The sequence below is a fragment of the Theobroma cacao genome, chromosome 4, assembly GCF_053813885.1.
Source record: "Theobroma cacao isolate CCN51 chromosome 4, ASM5381388v1, whole genome shotgun sequence".
Classification (NCBI taxonomy): Eukaryota; Viridiplantae; Streptophyta; class Magnoliopsida; order Malvales; family Malvaceae; genus Theobroma; species Theobroma cacao.
The window spans coordinates 24842070-24857216 of NC_142642.1; the positions used below are offsets into that span (position 1 = coordinate 24842070).

Genomic DNA, 15147 nt, shown 5'->3' on the forward strand with positions numbered 1-15147 from the left:
TGTGCCTGATCATTTAAGAACCCATGTAGGTGGTTTTCTTATTATCTCCCTTATGGTTTGTTCAACTAGCTTTAACTTACTGAGTTTGGTTTTCATCTCCATCATCCAAGCTTTCTGGGGTTAAAATTTGTCAAATTGCTATGTACCACATTAAAACTTCACTGACATTCTACCTCCTACTGTGGTTTTCCTGGTTTCCCTGTTTGGACGATTATTTAGCGGTTTTAGACAATTGAAGAGAAAGCAAGTGACATAGCCTGGCAATTGCTTGGTTGGTTTGGATGTATCCAATACCCGTGAGATTTGGGAACTTTATGGTGAGACAACAGATGGCAATGACCATGCTGGTCTATTTCATTAGTAGGCAACCAAATATGGCATTTATACGTCGAGGGTTGGTGTATTACCATGAAATCAACTATGAGGCTAAGTGTGTGTTTTCTTGGCCTATGGTGACTGGTAGACTGATGATACCCTTAACTGAGAGGGTTGGTTCGCAAACCTGTAGATTGGTTTGCAAGATTAAGGTTGTTTGGGCCATCACCCATTTTTAGAAATGCTTCATATGTAAGCAGTTCAACTACACTTCTCTCGTCTACTAGGATACATTCTACTTGGAAGTTCCTAATTAAGGTTCTGATTAGAGCTATATCTCTCAATTCAATATAAAAACTCTTAAGCGATGCAGAGCAATGGACACCACAATTTAAAAGAGGAGCACCAAGTCCAGAGCTAGATCCTGTTGAGGGGAGCAATAAATAGTCAAGGAGAAGTTAAGATAGAGACAAAAGGTGAAATATCTGCCTGCGAACCTTGGAGATAGATGATACAGATGCAATTTGACATATCTGCAATCAGTGTCAAACATTGATATAAATCTCATCTCCTACCAAATGCTCTCAAATCTATGAGTACAAAATTTGTTCTCATTCCAGTATCTTACCACCCAAAGGCAAGATTACAGAATCGCTCAGCGTGTAAGCTGCTGTATCACTTGATCCATAACTTCATCAAATGGACCATTTTGCCAGAAAAATCAAACAAACAAGGTGCATCGTATCGTTTCTTAAACAGATATTGACTTTAGTTGTCGTAATCAGATGAACATGACACGGAATGCTTAGGATTAGCAGGACCAAATAGCAACTCCATGCAGAAGGCAGGGCCACATATTGATCTACCTGTGCTCCCAACTTTGTCCAAATCCCGGATAGTAAACTGGCAAAGTTGAGATATAAAGTAAAATTAAAGATGCAAAAAAATTTTAATCTTGGTATCCTTCATAAAACTTAGATACTTTAAATTTTCCATATCTCTCATTATCATAACGTATATATGAATGACAGGCAATTCTATTCTTTTTCTTTTCTTTTCTTTTTTTGTCTCCTAAGAGTAGGGAAGCATATTAAGAAACAAAGAAAACGTTTAGAGGAAACCATAAACATACCTGTAGCAAGCTGTTTTTTATGAAGGCTGTATTGAAACAAGCATAAAAAAGACGACCCCCAATCATCTTTTGATAGAATATAACTCGCACATCTCCGCTAACCTGTCCAACTTAGTTAATTTTCATGCCCTTGGTACTAAATGGTAACAAGAATATAAATTTGAAGGCATGCAAGACTTTTTGAGCAAATCTAGATCCTCAACATGTTTCCAGACAATACACCATTTCATTAAGCATATGCATGCAAGTAATTCCAAAGAACTCCCCATACAAACTAGAAGTATAGTTTCCTTTTAATTTAATCTAAAAAACATGGTTAAACCCATCTGCTGAATAATTACTCTAATGTTGATAATAGTCCTGAATACTTTGCTAGACTCTTCACCAAAATTTTCTACTGCAAGCCAAAATACTCAGCATCGCCAACTCTGAATTTGACATAACACATCATAGCAAAGCAGACATATAAATAGAGGTGCAAGCATTACAAGCGACTTACTTGCACAGGTTTACTGAAATGATAGTCAAGACAGGTCTTCTGGTATAATACAGGACTTTCTGTGTCCATTTGGACTACGACACGAGGTTCTTCTGATTCTGATGTGTTCCCTTCTTCTTCACCTTCAATAAATGACAAGAAGTACCGAGGACTGCTGTTAACCTCATATCCTTTATTGATTTCTCTACAGCAACTCTTGGCAACTTCAACAGGTGGACAGTACATCTGACTAGGAATCTGTGCAGTAAGGGTGGTAATAGCTTGTGAGAAAATAAAGAAGAAAAGATAGCTTAGAATTGAGATAAACTTCATTTTACTGAGGGAACAGTTAAGAATGGCAGTAATAGTCCAAGGTACATGCCTGCAACATCAAAAGTACAAAAATGAAAAACATTCCAAGTGATAAAGAATTGCGTTTTGGAAAACTTTAGATGACCTGAGTCTGTTTCAAAATTTAACAACTACTAATGCATGACATTACCAATTGATAAGGTTAGATGCTAAGTTCTAAAACTAGCATGTCAACCTACATTCACTTAGCCACTAACTTTTTGCAGGCAAGAAGAAGTATTAAGATCTGGAGTGACTATTGACCAGGACCCAATGCAATCTCATTGCAAATTCGAACTGATGAAAGAAGGGATTTTAGGTTGAAATGGGATTAATTTTAGTTTTCCCTTGATCATATATAAGATTTTCTAGACAACCCTAGAAATTTGGTTAAGGATATGTGAAACCAAGCTCAGTTGATAGTATGAATCTTTAGTTGTTGTGAATTCACAAACTTAGTGGCATGAATGGAGTAACCTCTTGGAGCTCTGAGACCACAAAGAAGACAGAGGTTGTGGCAATGGTGTCATAAAGACGAATTCGTCGCAATTCTCTACCACATGGTGGAGGCAAGTTGACATCTGGAAGTCCATTTCTAACTCCCCTTGGAAATGAAAGTATATTTTCCCAATACCCCACATAACGACGTTGGCTTGGTATAGAGACCTATCAGAAGAAGTGCAGAAAGTTAAAACAGCATGAATGCATAATAGAACATTCTTGAAAGCACATTTATATACTGGAAGATGTTTACAAGGATGTGAATTCTTTGAAAGAGTATTTGGAGTTACATCATGTTTGTTGCAGCTTGGATAAGTCCCTGTTTCAATTTTGTGTGAAAACTCTAAGAGCATATGAGCCTAAAACTTGACCTTGCATGGCAGTCCTTCTACATTAATTTCTTTCATGTTCTTGATTGTAGATGGTTTATTTCTTGTTAATTTTCATCACTGTATACTGTTCCATGAAATTCAGCTATCTATAAGTACAATTAATCAATCTTAATGAAGCATGTTAGATCAATCACAAAGCTTCCTGATAGTTTGTCTTGTTAGTGTAACCATAAACTTGGTAGGAATATTGATCAGTTCTAAATGTGATCAGTTTTTCTATTAGTATCTTGTTTATCAGAACAATATGTAGATAGATAAATTGATATACAGATAGGAGATTGGTGCAAATGAAGTTTTCCTTAGGTTTATGTAAAGGCAAGTTACAGAAGAGGACCACTTTGGCTACTAATATCATGGTGATTCTACATATCCTTACATAAACTCGCCATCAGAACCTCAAATAGTAAGAAATTATTGCACTAGATTTTTCCATAATAAACCATGTACTTATTTATGAATCCCTTTATACTTCAAATAACATTGAACGAGTTCTTCAACTGAGAACTATATAAATAGTATTATCTGTTTCCAGTTTTTTAGAAAGCATATCTTTTTCACTGATCAAGTTCATTAAAATGTTTTGACTAGTCACAATGTTCTGCAGTTTCAATTCTTTCTGGCAGTTAAATCTTCAATAAATGTAAATATATATATTTGATTAGTAATTATCATTTTCATTAAATAAAGCATCAACTAACTCATACAACATACTTCATCATCTATTAACCATTGAAATTACATCTGAAAATTCTCGTTATACCTAACTCTACTTACTCCTTCATTGTTGGTAGTCCGTTTTTGGGCATATAGCTGAAGAGCTTCCTCTGCTAACATGCCACTGTAAACAAGGTAGGCACACACCATTAATCCTGTTCGACCTTTGCCAGCCTGCAAGTTCAGGTGAAAGACACCAAAGTTGAGAACGTTATCTAATCTAATAAAGAAAAATAAATACCACTACAACCATCATTTTTAGATTACCAAACATCTACAAAGAAACAATTTTGTATACATTTAAAACGGCAATCAGTCTAATCTCTGGTGCTTGGTGACCACTAAAATTGCAAGAAATATTAATACAAAGACATATAAATGCAATGGCATCTGTATTTCCACTGTATCTATAATGAAATTACTGAAATCATAAAGACAATTAATAAATCAAAACAAGCAAAGAGATTAGATGTCAAAGCTAGTTAGGTATAAACCAATAACCATATAGCCCGGTGGTATCTTCTTTTGTTAGGAAGTTTGAGGTCTTGGATTTGAATTATGGGTTCATGGAATGGAATGTGAGGGGGGTAAAAGGGGTGAGGGCATGTTGAAGAGAAACAAAGAGAAAAGAAAGAAGCTTGCTAGTAATACCATGCAATGTATAACTGCAATATTTTTTGGGTCATTTGATAGCCATGAATGCACACTCTCACAGAACAACTTCATCATTTGGAGAGATGGAACATGATTGTCATCAAAAGGAAACTTCTCCACACGGCCATGAAAATGTAATGGATCATAGTCTTCTTCTATACACAAATTGTAGATCTGCGAAATATTGTCAAAGAAATATTAGTTTTTTCTGAAATTTTGAGGGAAAGTTTGTAAAAGGTTAGCTAAGAATTAGTTTTCATAGAAATCACCAAAGAAGATATATAATCAGCAACCCAATATTGATCTTGAAATCTATGTCGTCTATGTCAGCAAGAATGCAAACCATAACGACTTAATCGAGCCTTATTCTCAGCTTAAATGTACGTGATGAAACTTTAAGTACTTGTTCATTTTAGACAGGGCAATATCCTCCATTAAAAATTAGAAAATAACAAAGAATGTATTTTCCCGAAAGAATAAAATTGTATCCAACGAAATGTTAAATCAATTACTATTAGGCTGAGCTGCAGCAGAACTTTGCAACCATTCATCAATCAACTACTCTGCACTTTCCTACTCCTAGGGTAACCTAGGACAGGAAGATAATGGCTGCAAAGTCATGCTTCTGATACTCGTAGAGTCAGAGATGCAATGAGATGGAAAGGAGATAGCATAAATAAGACCACAAATTACTTGAAAAGATTAAAGGATAGGAAAACATTATTTTCACATTTAAAATACATACTTCACCTTATAATGCCCCTGGTGTCTCATTTCTAGCACAGACTTCACCTGCCAGAGAGGATTACGATACATTGCTCGCATACGTTCAGCAGGAAATGACATTGCTAATAGACGATCTGTTATGTATGACATATCCAGATCATAACCACCAACAACCATTCGCCTTCTTTTCTTGGACACCAGGTTCCGAATAAAAGAAGTTGCTGTAAGATAAGCGAGCATTCTATGCTGGAGGAGAAGAGTGGCATTTCCATTCTTTCCCGGCCCTGGCCTTGCAAATTTCAACCCCATGTGGCTAATACCTGTGACAACTTATGAATGCCAAGGTACCTACTAAACAATAAATAAGTCTGAAAAGAACTGCATAAATTTTATGGACTTGGAGACCAATAAAATGCACAAAATTGAATCTGCTATTTTTGAAAAAAATCAAATGAATAAACATATTTCTGCTCACATATGATTGAAGAACAATTTTTTTTTTGTTAAAAATGTATTTTCTGAAGATATGAGAATATAGGCAAATAACAAATTAAAATGTCAGACCTACAAGCATGTTGGGAAGGTCAAAGTGCTTTGCATCATTTCAATGACTTCAATATAATGGCATAGGTTACAAAACAAAAATTTTTCTTTCTTTTTTTTTAATTTGATGAACATAATAAAACCTCTTTCCCTTAAATTTTCCTTTCTAAGCGGAATGATTTGCATTCGATATCAAAAGACTTAAGGTCAGAGAATTTGCCTCTCGAAATCATTCATCTTTTGAATGACAATCAACAATTTTGATGATTTTCTGTTTAACTGCCAGTGGAGAAACAAGGAATTGAAATATGATCATGGAGCTATAAATTCAATTGTTCCTAGTTTCCATATGAACCAAACAAAGAACAAGCAGCTATCGTTAACTTTCTTAAAAGAGTTAAGGTGGAAGGCTCGAATCTCCCTTTCCCTCAAACTAGCAAAGAAATAAAGAAAAAACCAACAATGTACAAAGGAAAGGGTGCAAGAGAAACAGAATGTACCCTTGGGGTTGAACATCAAGTTCCTGATTCACTGACTAAAAAATTTGGAATGGATGCAATTCCTATGATTCCCAAATGAATATATTGAAAACCCTTTTCAAAGAATTTGGAAAACATAGAAAATGCTTTCATTCAAAACGTTTAAGTGTCAGGGAGGCCAGGAGGGAATGATGATGATCATCTCCATTTTGTTTTCGTTACACCCCAGATGGAAAGAGAAATAATAGTGGGATTTTTTGGATATTCTGTGCTAAATTTGGCTCCAACTCTCAGCCCCATATTTGGAGCAAAATGAGCTCTCTCTCTCTCTCTTCCAGGCAATGTACATGTCAACCAAAATACAGTTATAGGAGGGATGACGAGACTTTCTTTAGTATTTTATTTTTTAGGATAACTGAAATTTGTACGACCAGTTTGGTCGATGAAACCTCTCTGTCCTGCATTTTTCCTAGGTTGTTGTCCTGTGTTCAGTTGGGTTGATATTTAACTTACTAAAAAATTGTTAGGACTATATCATAGCATAATGGTTTTTTGCGAAGTAAGAAGAGGTAGTGTTGCATATGACTAGAATGAGATGTATTAAAAGTGATTAGACTCGAGTAGACCTCGAAGCAGCAAGTGCTGTGACAAGTGGTGGAAGAAGATATAGGAAGTAGGGAAGCAAGGATGAAGGAGGGAAGAGAGAGATTTAGAGAGAACAATGAGGGAGGATACAAGTGTAGACAGATAACTTAGAGAGGAGAGGGAATGTCCAAATTTTCCTAAAAGTCCCCATATGAATTGTCAAAATTTTTATACATAAGTCAAATGGTGCAATGAATTTATCTAATGATACCAAGACAACTACTCATAAGGCATTAAAGTGTTTTTTTATTAAAGTACTTTCATTATTTTTTATGTGATATAATTTTTTAAGAGGTAATTTATTGATACTGAAAAGATAGTATATTAATAACTAAAAATAAGCATCTACATGTACTCAAGTATTTGATTTATTGATTGATGCATAATTTCTCTTTTAAAAAAGTAAGATTCGAATAATCAATTTTAATTGAATTTTTTACATTGTTTTTGATCTGAATTGAATTGAGTCATCGAACTTTTGAATTTAAAGCAGATTAACAAATGTTTTTAACCTCAGGTCAACTTTTACTATATTGTACCTTGCAAACCATGTGTAAGTGAAACTTTACCTTTTCAATGAGTCAGGTTAGGTCATCAAGTTCAATTTAGACTGTGCTAGAAAGGCAAATTGTGTTGGATTAACTTGTCACCTCTACTTGCTGAATACCTGGTTTGCAGTTCACATTCTTATTAGAAAAAATTGTGAGAGGTAACCTTCTTTATAAGTCCAATTAAAAAATATTATTTTTAGTCAAATTTTGACATGGCTTTACAACAATACCCTTTAAACAATTTCAAACTAATTAAAATAGTTTCAATTTTCTCTATTCCGCCATCTAGATAAAAATTACAAAATTAAATCTCAATTTCTCTCTCTGGTCAAATACTGTCTATCTCGTCATCCAAAAAGCAGAAATGACATTAAGCTCTTTCTTATTTTATTTTATTTTATTTTTTTGGATGGTGGATCTTGGGGTTTTTAAGGGCGATGAACAACGATTTTGCTTTTCTATGATGATTGCAAGCAACATGATGACTGTGGTAACTGGATGCTTTTTGGTGATGAATTGCTTCGAAAGGTGTGCTGCGATGGAGATGCCTATGTTGATGAGTTGGATCGGATTGGTTAAGATGATGGGCTCAGAGAGAAGGAACAGCTAAAGCATGTTTGATGGGTTTTATGGTGGTTTACGGTTTTGTTATGTTTAGGATTGGGATGATTGTTAAGTATGTTTGTTAGAAATTTTGAGTTGAAATTGTTCAGAGAATATTTTGTAAAGGGAGTATATTTTGTTTTTACATAAAAGGAGTGAGTGAGACCCCCTCGATACGAATATATTTTGTCTTGCTTTGGAGGGTTATGGAGTTTTGTAACCTATCTTTTATGAAATGCATAATTTCATGATTTAGCAAAAAAAAAAGTATGTGTTTTAGATTCTTGAGTTTATTGGTTTCTTCATAGAACCCCAAAGTTGAGGAGTTGAAATTGATTAAACTGGTTTTTAAGTATTGCGATACTAGTTTTTAAGCATTGCGTGGCTTAATCACTGCGTGGCCTAATCACTGCGAGATTGATTTTAGGCATTACGTGATTGGTTTTAGGTAATACGTGACTGATTTTTAGACATTACGTGATTGATTTTTAAGTAATGCCTAAGTCACACAATACCTTACTAACTAGTCACGTAATGTCTTAAGAACTGGTCATGTAATGTCTTACTAACAAGTCATGTAATGCTTATCAATTAGTTACGCAATGCCATATCAACCAGCCATGCAATACTTAAAAACTAGTCATGCAATACCCAAAGTTAGTCACGTAATACTTAAAAATTAGTTACGCAATGCTTAAAAACTAGTTACGCAATGCCCAAAGTCAGTCACATAATATCCAAAGTCAGTTACGCAATACTTAAAAACTAGTCACGTAATGCTTAAAAACTAGTCACGCAATACTTAAAAACTAGTCACATAATGTCCAAAAACCACCAAAACTACTAAATTCTATTTAACAAAACAACTTTAAACGATACACTTAATTCCATTTAACAACATAATTAACGAATATACCTACTTGATAAAGAATGCTCAAAATGTTCAAAGGTTTTTTTTTTATATATTAAAAATCACTCCAAAATATTTAAAAATGCTCAAAACGCTCAAAGGTTTTCTTCGTATATCAAAAACTATTTCAAAATGTTCAAAATGCTTCAACGTTTTTCTTTCTGGTAAGAAATACTCCAGAGATGAATAGTTTGGAGAGAAAAACTCAAAGAATATGAGTCGATTTGAGGTGCAGATCTAAATATACTTGACTTGTTAATATGTTTCAGGTTGAGGCGCAGAGCCAAATAAATGAGTCGATTTCATTAAGGATAATTTTATCAAAATTTTAATTCTCTTGACTAAAAACAGTTAAAATTATGAAAAAGTTTATTATCAAAAACACTTTATGCATAGGGTTTATTTAAAAGAAGAACCCTTCCTATTACTGGTTTGAACTCAGGCTCAAAGTTTTACATATTGGCCACCACAATATAAAGTCTTGCAGTCGGATGTTGTAAGAGACATTGAATTGAGACTTGAGAGAGCTTATGGAAATGGTTTAGTTTAGCAAAAGGGTTTTATTATTATTTCCTGAAAAGTTAAGTTCCAATTCTCATATTATACAAAAAGTACAATGTCCCACGAATTTCCATGGTGAATATTCTGCCAAGAGAAGCAAGACTTTATTAGATGAGTACAGAATGACCAAAGCATTGCGGCAGCTGCTTTTATTCTAGATGGTCATGTGGCCTGATTGACATGAACATTGCAGCATATTGCAGCAACCGGCGATCACTGCTGTTTCCATTCTCTGTAACAGAAATCATTGGACCTCTAGTCCTGGTTCTGTAACGCCGCCAGGCAAGTTGTATATTCACAGCTGCCCATGTTCGCCAATTGGATGAATAGTATCTCGCTGTTCTCTTAAGCCTCTCATTGGCAAATTTGTACCTGAAGTGATCAGTGATGTATCTGAGATTGTTTGCATCAAGGCCAAATGCTTCAATTGACTCTACACAAACAAATGTTGCAGATGAGGCTGGAAGACGGTCTATAAATGGGCGACGAAGACACCAGGAGAGCAGCTCATCACCCAAAAAGCCTCCTGGCTCAATTATACTTGTGGCTACCATGCCTTTGCTAAGGCTTTGGCTACGCTTTATGCGTCCACGAACTATAAACACCATTCTTTGCACAGGATCTCCTTCTCTAATTATCTGTTTCATGGGAACATATATTTAACAAGTTAAACAACCTTCTACACGCTTATAACAGGGTGAGAGATGAAGTAGACCTCGTAAGCTTGCACCTTTTCGTCTTTAGAGAAGACAAGTGGCTTAACTCGATCGCAGATGTTGTCAAGAATAAGGTCATCCAAGTTGTGGAACAGAGGAACCTGAGAGAAAGGAATCGCAATTGAATTGGGTTCATTGGAGAAAGCCTTAAAACCAGTGTTGTACAACTTCTAATGTCCTATTACCATTTATAATAGTACCTTTTTGATGAGGTCAAGGCAAAGGTAGCGCTTAATGTCCCTCCGGAGGCCTTCAGGCAAGTCTTTGATTAATTCCATTTCATCCTCTCCTCCCAGAGTTGCCCATTTCTGGCGTTCAAAGTGGCGAACTCTTTGCCTCAAACGGGATGGTAACTGCCTACGCTTCATCCACCATTCCATGTCACGACATCTCAGCTGCATTTTTCTCTTCTTCGCCATGACAGCATGCAAGAAAACCTTGATCATGAAGGATCCATTCAGTTAAGTCGGCTTTGGAAACTTGAATAAACGTCCAATCCATACAAAACAGTTCAGAGGGTTTTAAGTCACCTGGATGTTTCCAATCAATAAAGTGAAGAGCAACAATCCAGCAAGCACAATGCATATACTGAACATCACTTCTAACCAGTGACTTGTTGGTTCAAGATCGTTTCCAAAGGTGCTGTTAATTGAAACGTGGTGTGAGAAATGCCAGTAAATGGTTATTAAGTTGCCAGCAGAAAACTTCAAGATTCAAGGCAGTTGTTATCAGGAGTTCAGATTAGAATTTAAAGCCAGGCTAAGGACACCCTGCCCTGAAATTCTGCTGTTTTACAAATGTCATGTTTAAGCAAACTGATATAAGAGGAGCAATTTTTTGAGTGTGTGTGATAACCTACTAGGATACTCCAATCTGGCCTATGAACCAACAATTGTAGCAAATAAAGGGAAGTGCACCAACTGTTATTCAAGAGGAATAGACAATTTAATTATTAGGATATTAATAATATTTTCCACTTACCTGAGAGTCATTAAGCCCCAAAATATGGGATAAAGGATCTTAACAGCAACAGAATTGCTAGAAACGACAGGAAGAGCCCACTGATAAATACCGTAATTGAATGGCCCCTGAACATCTAAACATAATGGTTTTCCAACAACTTTTGTTGAGTTACCACCACAAGGATTCCCTACTGCTTCGGCTGGAAATAGAAATTGGTAACACACCTCCTCTGAGCAAGACAACGAGAGTTTGCACCTCTCACTTCTCTCACATTGTTGCCGGAGGCATGAGGCTACGCGCTGTATTGCGAGGACATACCAGCATCCTCCAGCGACCTGCACACCAAAATCGAATGCAAAATCAGGAGAGGTTTCTTAAAGTTGGTGCCAGAATACAAGTTATAGCGAGACTTACATGAGAGGCTATGAAGTAGGCTATGAGATTAAGGCCGAACCCCCACCAAATGGTGCCAAAGATGTAACCTGTGACCTTCTGCATCCTTCTCATCAAACAAATGCTATGGTAAACCTTTGGGAGGAATTGGAACAAGAAGATTAATAGCAGTATAGTCATTATAAGCTTGATCTGCTCTTCTCTGATTAGTTTGGGTACAACTAACCAAAATACTGCCTGAAAAGGAACAAAAGAAGCGGAGTACACGATGAAAAACTTGAAACAGGAGTTCAGTTTGTTCTGTTTTACTTAAATCTCAAGTTATGCAGACATGAAACAATTGGATCAGAATAAAATTTAATGGCATCATGTTGGAAACATAATGGAGAACATCAGCTTTCCGAATCTGCAAGTAAGTAAACCACAATTCTCCATGGAACATCTTGCATGGTATTTATTCAAATTAAGTAATCATATTACAATTAGTTTGTTTAATCGAAAAAATAATGAGGTTATAAATTTAAGGCATACCCCTTTCTAAACTGTAAAACAAAATACATGCAAATTCACGGGGTAACATGCTCCAGGACAAAATTAATATCCAACAAGAAACGTGCAATCTTTTTGGTGATGATGCAATATGATAACCACCCAGCTGCAATGGAAGCAACCGAAGTAATTGTCAACAACCTCCTTGTCAAATAGGGAAAAGGCACTAGTGTAAGATCATTATCAGCATTCCATAATAAAACAAATTAAAGGTGAAAAATTATATACAAAAAAAAATCCCAAAAACACTGTATCTTATGGTGGGGTTTGTGGCACCCACCTAATATTGTCAAGTTTTGGGCGTCACTCTCAGATCAAAATTTGAACAAATGATCACTCAATTACCCTATGCCTTTTTCCTTCCAATGGTCTAGAAATCATTGGCATCCTTGTATAAAGCAGCCATCATTAAGAAATCTTCAAAACCTTAGCAATGTTAAGGAAAACAAAAAAATAAAAAAATAAAATACTGTGTGAACTCAATGAGAGGAACAAGAATCCAAAAGTTGCCAACAAACCACGCACCTTCTGCATGATCGTAATCAATGCACCTATCTTGAAAGTTACTAAAAAAATGAAAGCATCATTTACACATCAGCCTTCAATCATAATTCATTATAAGCTCATTTATTTCATTTTCTTTTTGTTTAAATATGACGAGTATGTTGGCTTGCATGGAAATTTGATGACGTGGCATATCATGATAGAGTAAAAATTGAAAAATTAAAAAAAATAAAAATAAAAATAAAAATAGGTAAGCACTAACGGACCTGAGGAACTGGGAGAATCACAAAGGCATCAAACCAGAAACCTTTAAGGGAACGAACGTAATGAGAAGCTATGGCACGTGCGTCCCACACTAGTTTGCCGCAACCGACGACGAGTGACTCCCTTGACACGTACGCCAGCCTGAACTGAAGCCATAGATGAAACAAATGCACGGCGTCGACACACGTGCGAAGGACGGTTACAATGGCGGCAAGGCCACCATCCATGTACAAACAAGGAAAGCCACCTCTGCCTATCGATAAAGCATAGAAAAACAGAGGATCAATAGCTAAGGCCATGCCACGAGCCAGCAGGAACGCGCGGTTCCATTTCTGCACGCGCTTGCTCCTTGGATCAAGCACACGTCCTAACGGGCCAGAAGGGTGCCGAGATGCAGCAGCTTGAGTCTTCTTCTGGCCCGCTCGGGCCTGAATGGGAACAAGGGAAGAGCCTGCTGAGGCTTCCCATTCAGGTTGGTGAGCATGGTCGCAGCTGGTGGAGTGGAAAACTGGAACTCCTACTTGAGTGCAAGCGTAGCATTCTACGGTGTTGGAAATTGGGTTGTCTTCGTTGATGTCGCCGCTGTGATCAGAGTTCTCGCCGGGGGAGTTTTGAAGCTGGCAGAGTCCAATCCACCTGTTACAGAATTGGAAAACACCAACTTAGACATCTTTACGTATTTAACAAACGCTTAAATCTCAGGAGATCCTAGCTAGCACCACGTTAAAATCGTACTGTTATTTAAAATTTTTTAAGTAGGCAAAAAGAAATAATTATTTTTTAATTCCTTTCGTGATCGCAAATCATTAGTTACATAAAACCATTTTACATGCGTTTCTATTTTCAAGGAAAGGGAAGTAAGTGGAGGAGGGGAAACCTTGAGAGGGACAAGTTGGACGGAGAAGGCATAGTGAGAAAAGTGGAACCATGGGAGAGAAAGGAGGGCTTGGAGAAGGAAAAGAGGAAGAGAAGAGAAGTATTTTGGCAGTGTGAGAAATGAGAAGAGAGGGAGAGAGGCGTAAAGGAGTAGGAGAGAAAGAGAGAGAGAATGGGGGAGGGGGTTTAGGAAGGGGAGGATATGATGGAGTTATTTGGAGGGATTATAATACACAAGAGGACTGGTCTGTCACGTAGCACGTGAAGAGGGTGGGGGGGGGGGGGGGGGGGGGGGGGGGGGGGGGGGGGGGACGGGTCCAGAGATGATGCCAAACCTAGCCACGGAACATGAAGGTGCGAGTCGTGGTAGGGTTTGGTTCCAGTCGAGCCATTGGGTCCACAACGGCTCAAATGTGACTCGGATGAGCCATGACCACACACCCTTGTCAATGTCAATTAAAGGCTCATTTATAATTACGGCCCCAATAATAACAACTACTAGTAGATTTCTCTCACAACTCCCCTCACTTGCATGCATTTGCAGCACTTTTCAGCAATTACTCCCCATACTCAGAATTTTCCCTCTTATGAATAATATATATTGATAGGGATTAGTGCTGTTAAATCTAAATTTAACATCTTACTTGTTTCATATAAAGTTGTAGTACATAGATCACTGCCCTTTCTTTTCATAAGGTAGGCGGGGTTATCATAAGGGAAAACTGAAAATGACCCTGGTTTTTTTTTTTTTTTTTTGTTATAGCAACCAAGTAAATACCTCTTTACCTTGAAGGTTTGACATTTTCTGTCTCCATGTCGTAAATTTTATCCACTAATAGTTTCAATAGAGTCTTTCCCTAAATTTGATGTTAAATAGATATTATGGGGTAACCATATCGTATTTATAAGAACATTAAATATCAAATAAATAAAAACATGATAATAGTGTAATTAATATGGAAATTACTTAACAGAATATTAAAACATGCAAAGAAACAGAGAATAGTTGAAAAAGAAAAACTCACTTTTACAAGCCAATAATAATTGACCTGTCTCAATAAAATTCACTCTATATATCAAGAATAAGCCTGACAGGGGTTGATGAATACCTGGGACATGATCATCATAGTTTAATATAGTCAAAATTATCAGAAAATAACAAAGATACGTCCAGAGAAACATTCAAAAAAATTCCCTGTTTTCCTGCTTCTAAGAAGACCAGTGAGTAAGAATTTTAACATATGATTATATAGCAGCTACAGCTTATCTAATATTTATTGCTGTCCTCAGTGGCACCGCATGTTGAAACAATGGACCCCAACCCCAA

General features: G+C 36.5%; 2 protein-coding genes across 3 annotated transcripts; both read right to left on the reverse strand.

The window, feature by feature from the left end:
- Positions 1–990: 990 nt before the first annotated feature.
- Positions 991–5572, reverse strand: PTEN1 (Calcium/lipid-binding (CaLB) phosphatase). Its single transcript, XM_007032590.3, has 7 exons — positions 5288–5572; positions 4535–4711; positions 3944–4057; positions 2754–2942; positions 1947–2183; positions 1448–1549; positions 991–1218 (listed from the first exon to the last, which is right to left on the reverse strand). Exons 1-7 carry the CDS (start codon positions 5570–5572, stop codon positions 1084–1086), a joined length of 1239 nt encoding a protein of 412 aa, XP_007032652.3. The 3' UTR covers positions 991–1083.
- A 3962-nt stretch (positions 5573–9534) lies between these two features.
- Positions 9535–14027, reverse strand: DND1 (Cyclic nucleotide-regulated ion channel family protein). Of its 2 annotated transcripts, none has more exons than XM_007032592.3 (8): positions 13822–14027; positions 12947–13580; positions 11649–11864; positions 11253–11569; positions 10802–10913; positions 10472–10708; positions 10271–10372; positions 9535–10193 (listed from the first exon to the last, which is right to left on the reverse strand). In XM_007032592.3, exons 1-8 carry the CDS (start codon positions 13851–13853, stop codon positions 9705–9707), a joined length of 2139 nt encoding a protein of 712 aa, XP_007032654.2. In that variant the 5' UTR covers positions 13854–14027; the 3' UTR covers positions 9535–9704. The 2 variants fall into 2 exon arrangements, with proteins under 2 accessions (XP_007032654.2, XP_007032653.2); XM_007032591.3 differs by having other exon boundaries at positions 10286–10372; positions 13822–14026.
- Between the last annotated feature and the right edge of the window lie 1120 nt (positions 14028–15147).

Coding starts and splice junctions, on each gene's coding strand:
- PTEN1 (XM_007032590.3), bottom strand. CDS start 5,572: ATGGGGTTGAAATTTGCAAGGCCAGGGCCGGGAAAGAATGGAAATGCC. Junction 4,712..5,287: donor GACACCAGGGGCATTATAAG/GTGAAGTATGTA, acceptor AATATTTCGCAG/ATCTACAATTTGTGTATAGA. Junction 1,219..1,447: donor TAAAAAACAGCTTGCTACAG/GTATGTTTATGG, acceptor CAACTTTGCCAG/TTTACTATCCGGGATTTGGA.
- DND1 (XM_007032592.3), bottom strand. CDS start 13,853: ATGCCTTCTCCGTCCAACTTGTCCCTCTCAAG. Junction 10,914..11,252: donor TGGGGCTTAATGACTCTCAG/GTAAGTGGAAAA, acceptor TTCAATTAACAG/CACCTTTGGAAACGATCTTG. Junction 10,373..10,471: donor GCCTTGACCTCATCAAAAAG/GTACTATTATAA, acceptor CCTTTCTCTCAG/GTTCCTCTGTTCCACAACTT.